Source organism: Ceratotherium simum, chromosome X (assembly GCF_057802395.1).
Source record: "Ceratotherium simum simum isolate JZ-2026a chromosome X, ASM5780239v1, whole genome shotgun sequence".
Taxonomy (NCBI): domain Eukaryota; kingdom Metazoa; phylum Chordata; class Mammalia; order Perissodactyla; family Rhinocerotidae; genus Ceratotherium; species Ceratotherium simum.
Window position 1 is genome coordinate 114,298,113 of NC_141940.1, and position 21,189 is coordinate 114,319,301.

At 47.2% G+C, this 21,189-nt stretch overlaps 1 protein-coding gene across 5 annotated transcripts in view; it reads left to right on the top strand.

Annotated features, from left to right (window-relative positions):
• Positions 1-21,189, top strand: part of PHKA2 (phosphorylase kinase regulatory subunit alpha 2) — an 81,867-nt gene that overhangs the window by 52,321 nt on the left and 8,357 nt on the right. For 2 of the 5 annotated variants that reach the window (XM_014791141.2, XM_087427660.1), the window contains exons 19-33: positions 2,795-2,964; positions 3,674-3,853; positions 6,993-7,081; positions 8,093-8,226; positions 8,654-8,810; positions 9,558-9,637; positions 9,839-9,917; positions 10,025-10,154; positions 10,721-10,822; positions 13,157-13,275; positions 14,062-14,091; positions 15,593-15,646; positions 17,536-17,706; positions 19,877-19,930; positions 20,620-20,820. In XM_014791141.2, the coding sequence (XP_014646627.1) occupies positions 2,795-2,964; positions 3,674-3,853; positions 6,993-7,081; positions 8,093-8,226; positions 8,654-8,810; positions 9,558-9,637; positions 9,839-9,917; positions 10,025-10,154; positions 10,721-10,822; positions 13,157-13,275; positions 14,062-14,091; positions 15,593-15,646; positions 17,536-17,706; positions 19,877-19,930; positions 20,620-20,820 (1,750 nt within the window). The remainder of the gene's footprint in view (positions 1-2,794; positions 2,965-3,673; positions 3,854-6,992; positions 7,082-8,092; positions 8,227-8,653; positions 8,811-9,557; positions 9,638-9,838; positions 9,918-10,024; positions 10,155-10,720; positions 10,823-13,156; positions 13,276-14,061; positions 14,092-15,592; positions 15,647-17,535; positions 17,707-19,876; positions 19,931-20,619; positions 20,821-21,189) is intronic. The other 3 variants (XM_087427662.1, XM_014791138.2, XM_014791139.2) reach the window with 3 other exon arrangements.

The window sequence follows — 21,189 nt, forward strand, 5'->3', positions numbered from 1 at the left end:
TTTCTCTGTAGCATCTATGCCCTAATCTCTCTGAATCCTCTGGAATATTCCAGAAGGGCTCCAGGAGCACCTCACCATGCAGCCGGCTCCGAGTAAAATGTGGCCTTTCCCAGGCTCTGGGAGGCTTCCCTTGGGTCCCTGATGGAATGCCAGTTGCTAAAAGTGGGTGTTGAAGTCAGCCCTTCTTACATCCTCCCACACTAGGGACCCTGGTGCCACATTAATTTTTTTTTTAATTGTGGTAAAATTCACAAAACATAAAATTTACCATCTTAACCATTTTAAAGTGTACAGTTCAATAATGTTAAGCACATTCACGTTGTTGTGCAACCAATCTCCAGAACTCTTCATCTTGCAAAACTGAAACTCTGTACCCATCAAACAACTCTCCATTTTCCCCTGCCCCTGGCCCGTGGCAACCACCGTTCTACTTTCTGTCTCTAGGTATCTCATCTAAGTGGACTCTTCCAGTGTTTGTCTTTTTGTGACTGGCTTATTTCTCTTAGCCTGATGTCCTCAGGGTTGAGTCACTGTATTTCTAAGCGCTGGGCTTGGCACCTCCGCTCACAGAGCTTGCTTCGGGTTTTGCTGTAGACTTGAGGCGGCCCTTGCTCCAAGCTTCTCCTGACCTCTCTCAGGAGTGTCAGCGAGACCGTCCCCAGCACTTTGCCATCTCCATTTCCAGTGCCAGCGCCATAACTGCAGTTGGCACCCACTTGGTACATTTCACCTCTAGTTTGGATAAGTTACCACCTGGCTTATGGCATCATAACTGAGAGGAAATACCACACACCCACAATTAACTGTTTTTCAAAATAAACTCTTTAACTGAATTCTAATCATTGTCGAAAGGATAGTGTCTGCGGTTATTTGAGCACTTGCAGTGTGTTCTTTGTTGCTTTGTATGGATTGTCTCATTTAAGATTTTATTTATTTATTTATTTTCCCCCCAAAGCCCCAGTAGATAGTTGTATGTCATAGCTGCACATCCTTTTAGTTGCTGTATGTGGGACACGGCCTCAGCATGGCCCGAGAAGTGGTGCATCGGTGCGCGCCCGGGATCCAAACCCGGGCCACCAGCAGCAGAGCGCTCGCACTTAACCACTAAGCCACGGGGCCGGCCCGTGGATTGTCTCATTTAGTCTTCGCTTCGTCACACAGGCTGTCTTCCCATTTTACAGACAAGGAGCTGTAGGCTCAAAGAGCCAGGGGTACAGGTGCAGAAGCTCTGTGTGAATGCAGAAACCAGGCTCTAACCACCCCGCTGAGCTGGGTGAGGGCTTACAGGAATCAGGAGGGCCTCCTGTTTATAGAGGATGGCAAACGAGTCAGAGAACTATGGAAAGAAACAGGGATGCCCAGGTTCCATCAGCCACCTTTCCCACTAAATTCTTGATAATTAAAATGGAATCTCATTTTGGCTTTTCCTTTAGGTCTGACGGTCTTTAAAAAGCTGAATTCACCGAGTAGCTTGCTATCAGAAGCCTTTTTAAATTACTGCCTTTCCGCCTTTGACCTGACTCCTTTCAACTTCATCAGAGAGAAACTTTCCATTGTCTTTCCATGCTCCACTTCACCTCATCCTGTTCTCCAACCTCAGGGCAAAACAATCATTAGAACTGGCCCCAGGGCTCTAGGGGGAAAAAGTTTTTACTTTATTTTTTTTTTATTTTTTTTTTTAAAGATTTTATTTATTTATTTTTCCCCCAAAGCCCCAGTACATAGTTGTCTGTCATAGCTGCACATCCTTCTAGTTGCTGTATGTGGGATGCGGCCTCAGCATGGCTGGAGGAGTGGTGCCTCGGTGCGCACCCGGGATCCGAACCCGGGCCGCCGGCAGCGGAGAGCACGCACTTAACCACTAAGCCACGGGGCCGGCCCCGTTTTTACTTTATTAAGGGAAGACTTTTCTTTCCCTCAGGCCATGTTTTTTGATGTAGTTCATTTGCCCATTGAAGGTCAAGACCTATGAATTCATTTGCATCGCATGCTTCAATTTACTCCTTAAATGTTTCTCTCAGACATTTGAACTAAGTCATAATCTGATGCTGGTGGCTCCGAGGCATCCTATTGTTTTCTGCCTCTGGATCTAACACTTTAAGGAGCACACAGTGCCGGCTTGCTTTCTGTAGGGTGGACATCCTTCGTGCTCCCCAAACCTGGGGGTGGACCTGCAGAACTTGGAGGCTGCTGCCTTTGCAGCGGGACCCCACACTGCCAGACCCAGCTCCCAGTTTTCAGTGGAACTTTTCCCAGCCTGACAATGTAATAGGGCCACTCTGGGCATCTGCTCCAGTCTGGGGATGGCCTGCCCTTCACATTCCTTCTAGAGAGAGCTTTGGCTCTGAGACTTGCCTCTCCCATCATATACCTGTGCCTGTGTGACCAAGTTGTGTGGTAGAGACTCGTAAATGATGGCTTAAGTACACCCAGAGAATCATTGCTTATGGTTTTGTTCTGGTCCAGTCGTTTTAGGGCAAAAAAACTCCAAGGGTTGGTTCTGGTTAAAAGTCGTTCGCTTTGGTTGGTTCAGTAAAATAGATTTCTATTTGCGTTGGGTTTGGGAGTAAGAAATCAGCATAATTCATTTTGGCTTTTAATATGCTGTGTGCTTCCACTTCATGCTACTGAATCTTCATTTTGATTTCTTGGCTGACTACTTATGTGGGGAAATCTGCAGTGATGTATTTATTGATTCTGGCAGAAGCGCCACCTGGGTGTTGAAAATTCTCTCAATTCATAGTGGAAGTTTGTCCATATGCACCTGTATCTCTAACAAGTGTCTCCTTGGCAGAGTAAAATTGGGAAACCTTTCGGAATTTCTCACCACGTCTTTCTACACGTATCTGACCTTCCTGGATCCAGACTGTGATGAGAAGTTGTTTGATGAGACCAGCGAAGGGAACTTCAGTCCTGATAGTGACTCAGATTTGGGAGGATATTTGGACGAAATCTATACTCAAGGTACGGCTCGGAGTACCTTTGCAGATGGTTCACTGAATTTATTTAAACCTTGGCATTGTGATAAAATTGCCCTAAGACTCAAGCACAGAAAATGATTGGTAATTAACATTAAAAAAAGAGGCTTTGGAATATTAAAATGAATAAAATGCCAGTTTAAAAACCAAAACTGCAAAAGTGGGGCTTTTTTAAACCTAGAGAGAAGAAGAGTTTCGGGAATGAGGACTTTTCACAAAATATATTCTGAAGACAGAAACACATTGCCTAGGTTTTCAAAGGAATGGTAGAATGATGTAGGTTTGGTTGGATATGAGTGATGAAATCCTATGTATATTACATTTATCTAACTGAACAAGATTTTGGGTTGAAGTGACCTGTTTCTTACTTTTAGATAGTACTTGGGGTTGGGGTTGGGGTTCCATAATGCTTAGCTCACTCATGGCAAATTAAAAAGATCAGATGTCTGCTGCTGGCCCTCAGGTTGTCTCACATTATTCAGTTCTTCTTGGGATAATGTGATGTAAACACTATCTTGACCTATATTTTCTTTTCTTAGGATGAAGTCTGGGCCTGGGGTGAGGGTACAAATATCTATATCAAAATGTTGTCTTCCACAAATCCACTCAGCGCTGCATGCTCCACACAATCACTATTATGCATTTAGAATGTTTCTGCAGTTTGTTTTCATTGGCTCTTTTTCTTGCCTGTCCAGTCACAGAAAGCCAGGACGAACTTGACCAGTATATCAACCACCTCCTTCAGAGCACATCCTTGAAGTGCTATCTGCCCCCTCTTTGTAAGAAGACTGAAGACAGCCACGTTTTCAGTGCTGTCCACTCTACTCGGGATATACTTTCCGTGATGGCAAAAGCAAAGGGTTTGGAAATTCCATGTATGTTATTAACTCTTTTCTGCCTGTTAAAATAACATCTTTTATCAAAGTAATGCATGAGCATAATTTAAAAGTCAAAGAATTCTAAAAGACAACAAAACGTAGATGTTTCCTGCCTCACTCCATCCCTCCCCACTGCCCCCAGTTCTTCTACTTAGAAGCAACCACTTTCAACTCTTAGCTGTTTCTTCTGGCATCTGCATATATCCATATTTCTAAAATAATGTGTGTATGCTACTGTCTTTTGATGCATTGACTTTATTTGGTATCTGTTGCCTTTCTCTTATGTGGGTGAGGATTTAGCTGTCTTAAATCACCACTCCTCTGCTTCGCTTCCTCTAAACTACCGATGTAGTTGTATTCAGGTTTAGTTAAAACAGTATTCACTCTTTATATTATTATATGTATGCAAATATTATTCCCAACTGAGCATGATAGCATACTATTATATTATTTTTACTTTCTGTTTTTTTCTAAAGTTAATAGTTGGCCTATCTTTTAATTTGCTTTGCTTCCTTTCTACACCTTCTACTGGCCTCGCAATACAAACTTCCACAGGGTCAATCATATCCGTGAATCTCTTGGTTCCACTACTTTTCTTAGAGTCCAGAGTCTCCTGTCTGGCTGATTGCACTCTAGGCCTGTTGCATACCTGGCATCCTAGGATTTTTCTTTACTGTAATCCTTGGAATCTCTTTTGCTTATCTCTTCAGTTGGGTTCCCCTTTCCCAATTTATTCCTTTGGTAGAGCACATTCTAGAATAGTTTCAATAGGTTAAAAAAAATGGCACAATGGAAGAGGCCATGGTGATGACGGCCCTCAACTTTCTTGTTTCTGAAGTTCGCTGCCCCTTTTGGCCTGGTTGTCCTCCATATGTAGATTTGGATGTAGATTTTATCCTGGGACCTTCCTTCACCATCATCCTGGAGAGTTCCTTGAGACTTCGTTGTCTCCTGTGTTGGCTCTCCTATTTTCTGTATCTATGCTTTTCCTCTTTCTTAGCTTTTCTCTTATTTTGGTAGAGGACATCCAGTAGTTTCCTGAGAAACAGTGGATGGTGAGTAAAATTGTTGAGACCTCACAAGTTGGAAAATATCTATAGATAGTCTATATCCATTTGAGAGTTTGGCTGGGTATAGAATTCTAGATTGAAAATAAATTTTTCCTCAGAATTTTGAAAGTGTGACCTCATTGTCTTCTTGCTATGAGTGTTCCTATTGAGAAATCTAAACCCATTCTGATCTTTGATCCTTCAAATATAAACTATTTTTTCCTTTGAAAGTTTTTAGGATCTTCTCAGCTCCCAGGTTCTGAGATTTCAGTGATGTGCCTTGATCTGGGTGTATTTTCATCCACTATGTTGGGTACTCAGTGGGCCTTTTTAATCTGGAAACTTATGTTTTTCAGTCCTGTAAAGTTTTTCTGAAAAATTTCTTGACTCATTTCCTTCCCTACATTTTCTCTGTTCTCTCTTTCTGGCATTCTATGATTCCAGTGTTGACCTCCTGGAGAAGTCTTCACTGTTTCTCTTCTGTCTTCCATTTTTCTATCTTTGGCTCTGTGCTGAGGGCAATTGCTTCAACTTTTTGTTCCACCCCCTCAATTGAGGGTTTTTTTTTCACTTTTGCTATCATGTTTTAAATCTTTGTTCTCTGAATTGCATCTATTCTTGTTTCATGCATGCAATATAATTTCTCATTACTCTAAGAATGTTAATGGCAGGGCTTTTTATTCTTGGTTGTTTGTTTTTACATTTTCTTCTCTCTAAATGGTTTCCATTTCCCCCAAGTTGATTTTTCCTGGCTTTTTTTGTTTCTGTCTTCCACATTAGAGTCTTTCCTCCAGTGCTGGGTGCTCCCTGGTTCTCTGCTCATGCATGAGACTCTCCAAGCACAGTCAGTGGGGCCTGTTGAGTTTGTGGGCGTAGGCTGGGCAGATTTCCCAGAGATACTCTGTAATCTCCTTTGCCATCTCCTTTTTACCATAAGGGTCTGGTTCCCTGGAGCTATGCAGTCACTTATTCCCCCTAAGGAATGTACCCAGGCCTTCAGACATGCCGGTCAGCACCACCTCCAGAGACACACCTCTGTTTTACCCTCTTTATAAAGACCCACTAGTCTTCTGTCAGGGTGAACAAGGCAGTTGCCAAGCTGTGTGGAGTTGAGGAAGGCATCTAGGGAGCTCACCCCTTCTCACACAGATTCCCCCTAGTTTTTCTTATTTTGGATACCCGCTTTGGACCCCCTACTTCCAGAGGTATGTGGAGCAGCAAGCTCCTGAGACTTCTGACGATTCTCTGATGTAAATCTGACTGGTTCTTGGTTTTCCCCACTGCAGACTTAGAGTTTGGTTGCCTTATATCTGCTAAATCAGTTATCTTTCATCCATCAGCTTTCCCGCTTTCAAAATGTTGTTACTGTTGTCTTCGCTCCTGCTTTCCCCTATTCTTGAAGATTTGTCTTTTTTTAAAAAAATATATTATTTTCTGTACTGTTAGTGGGGAGTTGAGAGGAAGTAAAATTAAAATATATGTTTAATTCACTAAGGTAACCTGGAGGTCTATAAATGCCTTTTAAATATGCCTCATGTTTACTTTGAAAACTTCCTATTTTCCCAAGATGGTATGATATAGCCTGGAAGACACAGATGGCTTAATGAATAAATATTGATAATGATAACATCCAAAGGTGGTTAAAAAACAGAAGCCCTAACGCCAGGCCGTGGCAAAGTGAAACGCATAGTGGACAAGAAGCTGAGACAACTTGATTATGAGAAGGCCAACGACCTTGGACAAATGGTCTACCCTCTTTGGTTCTCAGTTTCCACATCTGAAAGAAAAGGAGGTCAGGCTCAATCATTCCTAAGGCTCCTTTCAGTCCTAAGATGCTATGTCATTTTCCCTGAATTCCAGGAAGGAAAAGTGAAATTCAGCTCCTTAAAGCAAGATCCACATCCTGCTCATTTCTTGTTCCCAGATTTAGCACATGATGTGGCTACACAATAAATTCTTGTTGAAATTAATTAAACTAAGTAATCATTCCTTTAGTTGGTTTGTATTGAATAAGGAGTACCTCTCAAAAGAAGTATTTTATCCTTCCTTCTCCTCAGAAGAGCTCTCTTAATTCTTTTGTTTTCCAGTTGTTCCCATAATTTTGCCAACTAAAGTTCTAAGTGCCCACCGGAAATCGCTGAATCTTGTTGATTCTCCTCAACCACTCCTAAAAAAGGTAAAGTATTTAGAATCACTAAAGTGTAATGTTCTTCAATGCTGGTATAGTCCCAAGAACTCTTTTAAATGGTTGAATTCAAAAGAAAGAGCATATTTCTTGATATCCAGGTCTTTTAGGATTAGAAATTCTGGGTTTCCATGTGAACCCGCTCACTTAGTTGTCTGGAATCTGCTTTGTGTCAGTATGCACAGTGAATTTGATGCGAACCTTTATATTTTGCGTGTAGGAAAAGGCTACTGACTTTCTAGCCACTCATCAGAATCTGTGTCGCGCTAGAGGAAAGAAGCTAGCTCACTATCTAGCCCTGTCCTGTCTGTGCCAGCCAGCCAAGGCCAGGCTACTTGCAGAGCAGGGTACAAAACTGGAAAAAGATTCCTCAGGAGAATAAAATCTTAGGGTGTTCCCCACTGGTTCCCATAATTTGTTCTTTTATCCAGAAATCTTTCTTGATTTTATCCCACTTGAATAGAAAGATTCAGCATCTATTGGAGAATATTTTAACCTAACCTCAATTTTAGGTTAAAACTCACATACTTTTTGTATTTGATTTGCTTTCAAAAAAATTTTCTTGAAATATATAGAGAGAAAAGTGTATAAAGTGTAACCGCAGAGCTCAATGAATTATCACTGAGCCAACAGACCCGTGTAAATGACCAACCACACTCTGTGCCCCCCCAGTTGCTCCCTCCCTATCCACTCCCAAGGTAACTGCTAGCATGAGTTCTAACACCAGGGGTTAGTTTTGCCTGTTTTTGAACTTTCCATAAATAAAACTTACACATATTTTAACCTGTTCAGTCCGGTGTCTTGCAAACATTGACTACCACAGTGATTCACTGATCAAAAATAGTAAAGCAAATAAATAAAAAGCTACAAAAGATTCACTGAAAACCTGGAGCCCAGGAAAGCAACAGAATTCCAAGACCAGGTTGGTGTATCACTTCCTGATCTTCTGAAAGTTCACACGCTCGGCACCTCTCCCTTACCTTTTGGCTTTTGTACGGCCAGGCCCCCAAAGATGACTTCCAGTGGCCCAGGGACGACCATGGTGACGTGGACTGTGAGAAGCTGGTTGAGCAGCTGAAAGATTGTTCGAACCTACAGGACCAAGCAGACATTTTATACATTCTGTATGTAATAAAGTAAGTTGATGGTCTTCACTAGGTTGAACTTTCTCCATTCTCCTTGACTTTGTCCTACTCCTCTTGGCCTTCCAGCAAGCCAGGTCATGATTATATTCACCCAGATTACTCAGGATCACCATGAACAGGCTTCCATCCCCTTCCCTGCCTTCCCTTCCATTCCTTTCCCTACTTCCGTGCTTGCCTCCCAGGACGAGAAGGCTGGGTGAAGCCAGGATCTCACCGTTTCCTGATGTTAGGCTTCTGTTTCAAATAGACAGAAGGGGTGCTTTGGTAAGATGCAGCCCTCTCGGTGAGACTTGGAGGCACTGGGAGGGCCCCGAGCACTTGGCAGAATGCACAGCGATTCATTCCCCTCCCTGCCAGGTGAGCTCTGCTGCAAGAGAATCCGGCCTTCAAATGTTCCAGTTTTTCTATCTCTTGACAGGGGCCCCAGCTGGGACACAAATCTCTCTGGACAGCACGGAGTCACTGTTCACACCCTCCTCAGCGAGCTCTATGGGAAAGCCGGCTTGAACCAGGAGTGGGGTTTGATTCGCTATATCTCTGGCCTGCTCAGGAAGAAAGTGGAGGTCCTGGCTGAGGTCAGAGGCACTGCGTGCAGCCTGTCTGTTTGTCCTTTCTAGCCCCACTTCCAGTCTTCCTGTTACGAAAGCTAGAGGCAAACACCTCTTATTTGTAAAGGAAACCGGCTATTTAATATATATATGGAGCGGACCTTCCTCTCCTGACCTCCCACTGCTCTTGGAAGGCAATGAAATTCAAGTTGATTAATTTTGTTCCTTTTTAGCTCAGAAAAAGGTTTACCAAGAAATAAAATGAAAATGCTCTGGTCTGGCAGGCACCCTTTTAAACAACTTGCTTATTTCTGCACATCCACAGTACAATCATCATTAATATTTTAACCGCGAGGCAGGCCCTGCAAAATCCAGAACTGCTTTCTCAGACATTAAAGTTCAGTGATAGAGTAAGGCGACAGTATTTGTTATATAGGAATAGTGGGGACACTGGCAATTTAGCACTCTAATATGGTCATTAACCCTTAACAACAGTATCTTAGGACTCACGACAGCCCATCTTGTTTGTGGCATATCAGGCCCCGGCCTGGGGCCACATACTGGGGACACAAAGATCACTAGGACCCAGCCCTGCCTGGGCTGCTCAGTTTGGGGTCTATGTATGAATTTTTCAAATAAATGACAACATGGGTCATAAAGTTTGTAAAGATAAATTTATGATCTTATTGGTGTTGACCTTTCCCTGTTGGTTTTGCTAATGTCTCTCTCTCCTCCCACCCCCTTGCCCTCTCACCCTTTTTCCTAAATGGATAGGCCTGCACAGACCTGCTGTCACACCAGAAGCAGCTCACAGTGGGCCTGCCACCAGAGCCCCGGGAGAAGATCATCTCTGCGTAAGTCATCAGCCTGGGGGCCTCAGGTTTGTGGGGGATCTTGGGGAAAACATCAGTGCCACCCCCCATTCAGGAAGAGGGTCTTTTTAAAGACACTGTCATTCAGGAGTGGAATGGAAAATAGGGACCTTCCACGGAGGGCGAGGAGGCACCACTCCTGGGCATTTTTCATGGTGTTTGTGTCCTGATGCTCCTTCGTAGGCCCCTTCCCCCCGAGGAGCTCACACAACTCATCTACGAAGCCAGTGGGCAGGACATCAGCATTGCCGTTCTCACACAGGTCAGCTGGCTGGGGAGGGGCGGAGCTGCGGCCTTCTCTGGGCAGCCAGGGCCTCTCTGCCACCACCCTGGTCTCTAAAACGCTGCCTCCACATGTGTCTGCATCAGGAGATCGTGGTTTACCTGGCGATGTACGTCAGGGCGCAACCCAGCCTCTTCGTGGAGATGCTCCGACTCCGGATTGGACTGATCATTCAGGTGATGGCCACCGAGCTGGCGCGAAGCCTCAACTGTTCAGGTGCCATGTGCGCAAGTGGACTCCAGCGGCTCCTGCGGCTCCCGCCCCAACCTGCCCTGCCTCCCGGGGAGCCCCGCCCAAGCATTCTGGAACCCAGGCTTCTGAGCCTTTGCGCGTGCTCCTGCTTTACTGGGTTCTCTAGTTTAGATGTACCTTCCGCCAAGCCATCCAGCACAGGGTGGTGAATTTCATATGTCAGGGAGAATGAGGCACTAGAAATCTTCCACTCTGCTCCTGACATCTAAGTTCCTTACTGTATCTCCTTGCAGTGAGATGTCATCCCCCATTTAATAATACCTCCACCGGGCGAAATTCTACCAACTTAAATATATAAATCAACTGCCAGATGCATTCTAACATCAGGATCATTACGGTGTGAAAAATTACACAATTTAAACAACAGCATTTAGAATCACCAAGGATCAGTCCATTTCAGCCCTGAATAAGTGGTGAGGTAATCCTCAGCAGGGAGGCCTGCCACAGCATCCTTTGTCACTGCCGCCCCGACTCTACCTGTACCTGCCACCAGCCCTGTGTCTGGGACACTTACAAGATGTTTGTTTTAGGAGAAGAAGCTTCTGAAAGTTTGATGAACCTCAGCCCTTTCGATATGAAAAATCTCTTGCACCATATTCTAAGTGGAAAAGAGTTTGGAGTTGAAAGAAGCGGTAAGTAAATGCTGGTTTTTTCTCTGTGGGGAGGGGACCAGAGCGGGCCTGACTGACGTGTCCAGCATCGCCTGGAACCGCTTCATTTATGTACAAATTGACATCAGTAATCACAATTTGAGACATACTGTATGAGGCTAAGGTTCCTACTGTACCGAGGTGGACAGAGTCGTAGGTTGGAGGTTCCGACTTGTAGGGCTTTGTGACTCCTCATAGACTTACTGGGAGAGCTGTGGTCGCTTGTGGTTGTGGTGTGCACACCTCTGCATCTTGGCCTGCCGCCTCCCTCCTGCCGTAGGTCCAGGTACTGTCACTTCTGCACAAGTGTTAGGAAGAGGTGAGGTGCCCAGGGGGTCAGGATGAAAGGGCTGTCTTTTCCCATCACCTGAGTGCCCCGCCTTTGGTTTGCGTAGAAGTGTTCTCAACCAGACCCCCCTTACCCAACTTCATGGGGCAGAGAGAAGAGCCCTCTACACCCTCACAGCACCTTTTTGGTGAGTGAGTTCGCCTCGTCCCCATCTTGCTCGCTCAGTTCTATCTGTACCGGAACCCTGTTTGCACTGCTAGGAAATATAATCGCCCAAGTCCTGGTGGAATTCTGTTCTCAAATGCTCCCTAATTATAATTGAAGCAATTATCATTTCTCCTCTTCATAATAAAGTGAAATGATTTGCAGACACATTTGTGAATTTATTTCATCAAGCCAAAGAAATGCAGTGTGGGCTGTCACTCTTTTTATTTAATAAGAAGGACATAAAGTACTTCATATTTTTTCCCCAGAGTGTGTGCCAGCCGGCAAACAAAGACGGCATCGCGCAATCAGATGTGTTTTGGTGGCTTTTCTCCTTTGCTGAAGGGAGAGTGCTCGAGATCCCTTTCCAAAAGTCATTTTCAGTTCTTTCAAATGCACAGTCCTTGACATGTAAATATACAAGATAAATATTTAATGTGTTCTTTTCATCAAAATAATGTATGTGATTTGACACAGATAATTACTAAAAATCTGTTATTAGATATAAAGCTATAGATGCTTACGAAACTAGGACCCGAGTAATGTCACTTGAAAGCCAAAAATATGTCTAATTGCAAGTTAGGCCAGAAGAGGTCCCATCTTTTTACATATAACATCATTTGTTAATTGTCCTTTGTAATTTTTCAATTTTTATAAACTAGGAAACTCAAAGAGTCTTAGACTTTTGATTAAATCCTGAGATATCTGAGAAATATTTCCAGCTAATGCCCACCCCATACAGATCCCACTGTAGCATCCCAGACCCCTTTGGCTTCTGTTTTCCACTTTGCTGGTGTCCTTCCTCCCTTTCTGGCTACTCACTGTGTTTCCTTTGTAGGTTCCTCCCCTTTTGCTGTCCTTTAAATGTAGGTGTCCCCAGCTCCTTATTTGTCTCTACTCCCCTAGCAGTGCCCTCCGTTCCCGTGGCTTCAGTGGTGGGTTGGGTTGGAAGGTGGGCCTGCAGGGGATACTGCCTGAAGAAGGGACCTTTGAGCTGGGCCTGCAGAAGGAGAGGATGTGCCTGACAGAGGGGAGCAGGGCGGGAGGGAGCAGCATGTGTAAATGCCCAGCACTGTGTGGCTGGCCCAGAGTGAAGAGCTAAGAGGGGCAGGTGGGGCTCAAGTCAGTGGGGCTTTTTGTGCCGCTGGGAGGATTGTTTGGGCTTTATCCTGAAGACAGAGCTAGGCCTGGAAGGATTCTGAGTGGGCAGTGACATGATCACACTTGCCTTTTAGAATGATCGCTGTGACCACAGTCTGGAGAACCGGTTAGTGAGGGGCGGGGCTGCAGACAAGCATGTGTCCCAAGGCTGCTGCCGCAGGTTGGAAGTGAGGCAATGGAGGCCTCCCTGCCCCTGTGATGGCAGCAGCACACTGACCCTCTGGCAGCCACGTCTTCTCTGCCTCCAGCCCTTGGTCAGCTTGTTCTCCTAGAACTTCCCTCTCCAGCCCAAGGCCCCTTAATTGGGTGGTCTCAGTTTTCTACAAGGAAAATTTGGGGGAAGTGAAAAATTATTTTTAAAAAATTTATCCAATTCATTAAAGGGTTTCATGGGCACTCAGTGTTTTCTGCACGCTGCTTAAGCGACGTTCTCTCTTGCATCCATTTGCTTAAACACGCGTTGAGCTTGTGCTGTGTAGCAGGTACTGTTCCAGGTGCTGGAAACAGAGCACTGGCCAGGGCAGATGAGGCCTCCCTCCTCTAATGGACTGTATAATCAAGGGGGAGAGGTAGATGCAGATAAAAATAAGCACATTGCACGCATTCCTCTCAGGGTGGATGGTGTATAGTCTCTAAGAACCACATGTGTGTTTCCCCTCCAGTGCGACCTATCCATTCCTCCACATCCAGCCCTGCCATCTCCATCCATGAGGTGGGCCATACTGGAGTCACCAAAACCGAGAGGAGTGGCATTAACAGGCTGAGGAGTGAGATGCAACAGGTAAGAAGCGCTCTCGGCAGTGGCAGCCAGGAAAGAAATGGCTTTCCTACCTGGGCTCACCTCAGAAAGTGACAGAACCCGGGGCATGCAGGGTGCAGCCTGCACTTTGTAGAGGCCGTGAGAGCCTTTCTGTCCTGGAGTCTGAGCACACCCCTGCACCAGATGTCCCAGAGCCACTCACGTGCACTCACATGTGGTACACTTTAACATGTTATGTGAACATTCTGGAAAACGCCCTTCCTCATGTTTGCCTCTGTTGCCGAGAGCCACTCTTTCAAGTGGGCCACAGCCATTTAAAAAGTACAGTCGTGCAAAAGGTAACTGGAATCATCTCTCCATCAAATGTGGCCTTCAAATGAAATCATGAGAGGAATCTAGAAATAGAATGGAATGCTTGTGATACCTGCAGTCGCCACCAGCCACAGGTGTCTCTTTTCTTTGTTCACCTTGATTTACTTCATGATGAAGTCCTGAACTGATCCCACAGGACTGCAAGTCAACAGCTTTTCAGTCCTCGTGTGCCAGGTCTTGTGCTAGGGCTTGACCGTGATCTACAGTAGGAAACAGAGTTTCCTTCTGACCATGACCTGCAGGGAGAAATGCACTCGGATTTTCTTCTCCATTTCAAATGATGGCTCACTAGATTGAGTCCATGAGGCACTAGTGGGTCACACCCTGTAGTTTGACCGACACGTCCCTGGACTGTCTAGAGGGTGGTACAAGTAGGAGGGCATCCTTGATTCGAAACTGGTTTTTGTTTACTGCCTGATATATTTTTACTTTCAGATGACTAGGCGATTTAGTGCTGACGAACAGGTGAAAATCTTTGTCTTGTTCCGTCCTTTACCATGTGTGCTTCATGTTCTTTCTGGCTTGAATGTGGAAAGCGAGGCTGTGAATATGAAGAATCTGAACGCGTGGGGAACGGGTCTGCCCACCAAACAGGCTTGGGTAGAGGGGACTCCGCAGGCCGTAGCAGGCAGCCCCGGGACAGGCAGCCCCAGGGACAGGCAGAGTGCTGGACTTGAAAGCAGGAGAAATGACCTTGCCCCATGCCTTTAAGAAAAATCCATTTATCAAATTCTTGGGTTTTGCAGGATACTTGGTGAAAGAGATGGTCCCAGGCTCTGCCTTGGCAGGCGTTTCTGTTCAGAAAAAGGGAAATAAATAGGGAAAAGTAAAATGTGGTCATTGATTATAACAGTAGAAAGAATACTGCTGTTCCTGTCCCCAGATCGCCTGGGGCGATTTAACCCTGGAAGGAAAAAAAATGTGAAAATACCCATTCTCTTATCACCCTTGTGACATACTTCTCCTCCTTCCAGAAAGTTGGAGTCACATTCCCAATGATTTAATGTCTCCATGACTGAGAGAGCGTAGAGGAATCACATAATGATGTGCAGGTTCTATGTGTCGTCCCAGGGAAAAACATGCGTGCTCTCTCCTTCTAATTTATGCCCTTTCCAAGTAAGCAACAGACTTTCCAAACATCTTCCTTTGCCAGCCACTCGGTGGCGCCATCTCTCTGGTTACCCACATGCTGATGGCGGCTGACAGGGGGTGAATATGGGTGGTTCCTTCCGCCTCTGTTTAATGCCGTCCTTGCATATTATGGGGACAAAATGATCACCTTTCTTCTTTGATGGGTTTAAAATCAGTTAGCCAGTACAAGTTTTGTATTTGGCCACTTACATCAAGGAAATATATTATTGTCTGTCCAAAACTTAATAGATGCCATGGCATTTTAAATTTCTATTCACTTTTGTGAGAACACCGTGGGTGCACGTGTGTGTGCTCAGGCACTATCCCCATGCAAGTTAAGGATACATTCTAGATTTTTAGATGAAGAAATACTCGTTTGGCAAAAGGGCATCAGCCAGATCTTATTCATTCATTTAACAAATATCTATTGAATGCCAGTAGGTGCCAGATGCTCAATGCTGGTTATGGGTATTTTGTTGATCTCTGTAGATTTTTCACAACTCTTAACATAGAAGATTAACATTTCACGGCTGTAACTTTGGGAAATAAATTGTGTCCTAACTTGATGAGGCACTCTCCACATTCGACTAGAATGTGGGAACATGTCATACTCAGAGAAAGAGCATTTCCCAAGTTCTCCATTGCACGGAGCCACAGAGCTCTGCCCCTGCCCATCTCTGGGGCTGTTTGCCTGGTTGGTAAGTGAGAAGTGTACACCCGCATCCTCTGCACCTTCTTTCCGCGGGCATTTTCAGTGCTGTTCTACGTTCTTCCTCTCTGCTTGCGTCCTTTGGTGTCACTGCATATGACTGAGCGGACTCTCTTTGTTTTGTAGCTCTTTTCTGTGAGCCAGACTGTGTCCAGCAGCGTGCATTCCTCCAAGTCTGCGGTAAACTGTGTCCTACCTTTTGTCCTCCTCACCGCCGCCTCCTTGGTGGTGATGTCTAAATCCTCTTGTTGCCCTTCTCGTGCTCCCACCTCATCCCTAACTCCCAAAGATTTGAACAGATTTACATGTTTTCATTTGACTGTCGTTTTGAGGAGAATCTAGAAAGAAAGCCAAGAAGGTCATGAACTGAGCTTTGTTTGTCCAGGAGCTTCTGGAACCTTCAAGGCATTGGTTCTGTGCCTTTCTATTGAGCCATGGTTGTGAACCATTGCCCGCATGTGCTGATTAGCACTTTGTCCTCATAATGCCCCTGCTTGGCGTGAGGCCCCAGATCAAGTGGACGACTAGGAAATGTTCTAATTGCAGAGGCGAGCCTGAATCTTCCTCCTGAAACTAGAAGGAGAAAACCAGCTGAGTCATTGATGAGTGTGGCTGTAATTACTTTTATTTGTATCTAATTGTTGCCATATTTAAATGGCAGTAATGAGCCCAATGGAATAACCCAGCTTAACAGCCTTTTCAAAATAAGATCCGATGAAATCGAAATGAGTACATAGAGAAAACTCCTGCCTCTTGCCCTGCTAGCGTGCTTAACATTTGCATTTCCATTTTAAACCTTTAAATTTGATGTTGTGCACTGAGAAATGAAAGTGCCAGATAGTTGAGAACAAAGATAATGTGTCAGCATGAAGGTTTCCCTTTCCCGACCTGCAGACACTTCCATCCACGGAGGAAAGCATGCCGTGAGCTTTGCTGCAGGGAGGGTATGCGGCGTGGCCTCACCCGTCTGCTGCTTGCCCCCATGCTGAGCGCGCCCCGCTTTCAGGCCTGCTCTCCAGGCCCCCACTGGGAGCCTCCAGAGCTGCCTCTGCAGTGGTGAGTGGGCCTGCCGCTCCTGAGGCCAGAAGCAGAACTGCTGGCCCTGCCTCAGCACTTCCCTCATGGAGGCCAGAATCAGTCCAGCCTCAGGCGAGGAGGTGGGAAGGAGATGGCGCCCTCTCCCTCTGCTTCGGCAGAGCACATGTTCCTGGCGGCCGTCGCCCCAGATTAGGATAAAGCCCCATGCTGAGAACGGGCAATGTAGAAAGCGGATTGCAAAGGACGGGTGGGTGTACCATAATCTCTGAGGTCCCCGCTACAAAATGTAGCTTTCCAGCCTTTACTTTCTGTCTTTGGCTCCAGATCCTCCCCCTGCTCCATTATGGGTTGCATTCTCTGTGGCACCTGCTCTATGGGGAGCGGACCACCACTTCTCTGTGGTACTGCAGAAGTAAAGTGGGCACTTCAGCATTTGTCTCCCAGAGCTATGGCGCCTCCGAGGGGCTCACCTGCTCCGAGGGCTGGTGTCTCTCCCTAGTCCCTCCTACAGCAATGCCAGAAGGCCTTGGTAGTGACAGCTGCCCTCATGGGCACTTACCACAAGGCAGGCGTGCTCTCAGGATTTTCTATATCCTCATTCAGTGAGTGCTCAGACAGCTCCCTGAAGGGAGTCCGACTGTGTCTCCATCACACTGATGCGGCCGAGGCCCAGAGCTAATGTTAGGAGTTGACACAGCTAGTGTTGAGCTGGGATTCGCAGCCTTGCCCCAGAGCCCACACCCTTACCTACTTGGCCTCCCCCTGCCAGGTCAGGGTCCTCTGATGCTGTTCTCCTTCTTGGGGGTGGGGAGGAGTGCAAATAAGGAATTCAGTAACCAAATCAGTGCATGAACAAGTTAATCCAGCTTCAAGAAACGGCCAAGGTCAAATCAAGGAAGCACATCCCTCTCTGGGCAAGTGGTGACCTGGTGTTTTTGACTCGTTCACTGAGCCGGCCTTCACTATGGCCAGCATGACCCTGCGGCGCCAGCTATGGGGCTTCTGAAGGCCGTGTGCTGTCTGTCTTGCAGAGATCCAGCACCCCATCCTCACCCACGGGCACATCATCGTCAGACTCAGGCGGGCATCACATTGGCTGGGGGGAGCGGCAGGGCCAGTGGCTGCGCAGGAGAAGGCTGGACGGGGCCATCAACAGGGTCCCTGTGGGATTCTACCAGAAGGTGTGGAAGATCCTTCAGAAGGTGAGCTTGGCTGCTGTGCTGCATCCCACAGGCCTTGGTGCTGTGGACACACACTCCCAGGGAAGTGAACCATCCCTTCTTACTCCCTTGGTGAGGCGTGGTGGCACCTACAGGTATTAGGTAGCATGTGAGTGCAGAACAAGCAAACGCAGCCTCCGCCTTGGGGAGCTCACAGCCTAGAGTAGAGTTTCTCCACCTCGGCACCACTGACATCTGGGGCTGAGTAATTCTTTGTTGGGGCTGTCCTGTGCATTGTGGGATGTTAAGCAACTTCCCTGGCCTCCACCCACTCGATGCCAGCAGCACCCCCTCCCCGAGTTGTGACAACCAAAAATGTCTCCAGACATTTTTGCCAAGTGTCCCCCGGGCAGCAAATCGCCCCTGGTTGAGAACCACTGGCTAGAACCACAGCAAGTTAGATAAGGTGGCAGCCCCCGTTGTGTGGGACCACCTTTGACATACTTTAGGAACATAAAAAAGTCAGAAGATAAACAAGAACCGGAGAAGGCAGGGAAAGCTTTGGATGAAAACACCATGACGTAGATGACCCGGAACAGCCCCCGCAGGCCTTAGCCTCCTGCACTTTCAGGCAAGTATGGTGTCCATGCCATTCCACAACATGATGGAGCACCTCCTGTCTGCAGGGCACCACGTCGGGTTCTGAGGGCTTCCAGTCTGACCCCAAGTCTCAGGTGCCCTGAAGGCACAATCGCCACACACCCTGGGCCGCCTCTGCTTCCCCACTTGGAGGACGGGGCATCCTCCAGACCCGCTCCCCTTAGCCAGCTGCCCACTACGCCTGTGGCCCTTAGACAGGGGTGCGTTCCCCAGCTGCCTGGGGCTGTTAAAATATCAGCAGAGGTCATCAGAAACAGATGTAAGGTGACAGCCCCAGACTCCACTGCATGCACCTGAGTGCCGGAGAGCCCGCCTGATCACCTAGTGCCAAGGAGTGGTCAGCGGGGAGAGCCATGCTCTTTTGTCCTCTGCACCCATGTTCTGCCTCCCTCCTCCATCGGCCCCAGAGCATTCCTGTGGCTCCCTGGGTCCCACCAGAGCTTGTCTTTCCCCTTGCATGGAGGGACAGTCTGCCTCAGTTAAAAGCTTCTGTGCAAACCAAGAACCAGGGGCAGGACTGATTTTTTCCTAAAACTATTTTTGTTAGCTCATTTCACAGTAGAGAAAAGTAATCACAAACGAGTGCATGCTACAGCCCCCTTCCCAAAGCCACAGCACCCTTCGGCTGTGTCATTTTGCGGCAGGGGCCCCTGGCCCATTGGGGAGCCTTTAGCCTCTCTGCTGTGTGGGGACTGAGGTCTTCCTCAGGGAGCTGGGCATGGGGAGGTCACAGCGGTCCCTGTCCTTGTGCAGCTGGACTCCCGGTCCCCACGTGGGAGCAGAGCCCGTGCGGCCTCTGGTTCTCCGTTCTCAGCCTCTTGTCAAGAGGCACAGGCGTTTGCTGCCGCTCTGTCCTCAGGCCATCGGGGACAGGGGTGGGGCCGCCGCTGCCAGCCAGGGCACTGGGATTTAGAAGGCAGCCAATTAGACCAGAACAAACTGTTCCTAGAAAATCTCCCCACGCTTCCTGGGGCATCACACGCTTCCATCCAGACTTCCACTGGCTCAATACCAAGACACTTTTATTATGAAAAAGCAGCATCTTGTATCGAGCCGACGCTTGATTTATATTTATATACACGGGTGTGCGTGTGCATGTCTGTGCATGTGCTTGAGTCTTTTGTGATTGGTGCTTATTATAGAAATCTCAAAAATAGATGCCTGCAAAGGCACAGAATTATCACTTTGCCAGCAGGAGCCATGAAAATCTCCTTTAATATGGCACCAAAGGGGGCCTCAGCCGCCAGGGCTGGGTTGCCAAGCGAAACGCAGCGCTTCCACAGAGGAGGACCCGGTAGCGCCCTGGGGCATTGTTCCTGCGTGATCTGAGAGATGCCTGTTGCTTCCCTAGAATTGTTCCATTGAAAACACAGCCTGTGGGCAGTGAGAACAAGCTCTCTCAAAATAACTCTGACAGTCTGGCGTGTTCCAGCCCTCACGCAGGTTTCCAGGGCAGAGCAACTTGAGTGTGTGTGCGTGTGTGCGTGCGTGCACACTTATTAACCACGTTCTGGAATCTGACTGAAATGTGGTATGTGTATTCTGCCTCCAGTGCCATGGTCTGTCCATCGATGGTTATGTGCTGCCATCGTCAACGACACAAGAGGTATGACGGGAAAAGCCCGAAGGGCGGCCTGCGAGGGTTCCACCAAGGGCTTCATTTCACGGGCTCTGACCACTCAGGCTTCTTTCAAGCTTGTTACGTAAAGACAGGCCATCTGTAGGGCTGATCTTTTTAGCCACTTAACTTTCAAATTTTGCACTTTCTTTCCCACACTTATTAGCATCACGTTTTCTCCTTCCCCTCAGAAACAGCATCTCTGACTACCAAGGTCTTTAGATGTGCCCCTTAAACCCCTATGAAGAGAAAAGAGCAAAACCACATGCCACACTCGTGTACCCACATGCAGCCTCCTCTGGCCCGAAAGCAGCCATCTTCCTGGTTTCTTTTCCCCTATTCTTTTAAAAATTGATTTTTAGTTTTTACCCCACCCAAGGCATGATGCTATATGCCCCAAGGAATGATGAAGAAGAAAGAAATAAGAAATGGTCCCTACCGCTTGGAAGCCACAGTCCCGTGGGGTGGGTAAATAAAGCTAGGACCAGGCCGACTCCCAGAGCAGAGCTGTCAGCCTCCTGCTCCAGAGGATTCCTGCTGGCACAATCTGGAAAAGTGGCCAGAAAGTAGGCAGTGTTTGAGCTGCCCCCAATCCCAGTGGGGGCTGTGGTCAGCACTGGTGACAGGGCTGTGTCTGTCCTGACTCATTCCTGACCCCCCGCTGGTCCCTTCGGCAGATGACCCCGCAGGAGATCAAGTTTGCTGTCCACGTTGAGTCGGTGCTGAACCGCGTGCCCCAGCCCGAGTACCGGCAGCTGCTGGTGGAGGCCATCATGGTGCTGACACTGCTCTCGGACACGGAGATGAACAGCATCGGGGGCATCATCCACGTGGACCAGATCGTACAAGTGGCCAACCAGCTGTTCCTGCAGGACCAGGTGGGTGTGCCCAGGCCCACCCAGTCACCCCACAGCCAAGGTGGGGACAGAGGCAGGGTAGCCAGGTTGGCTGGCATGTGTATCTCTGTCAAGGCTGGAGAGTCTGTGTCCACTAGGAAAGAATATTCTCGAACAAAGAAAATGTCATCACTGATGGTGAAAAAGTGTCATCCATTTGGTTAGAAAATGGCACAGTGACCTTTGGAGATGGACAGGTCTATTTCAGCATATGTTTTAGTGCAGACACCACCCTTGCTGTGAACAGTCATGCGTCACTTAGCAATGGGGACACGTTCTGAGAAATGCATCACTTGGTGATCTCGTTGTTCTGTGAACATCATAGAGTGTCCTTACACAAACCTAGATGGT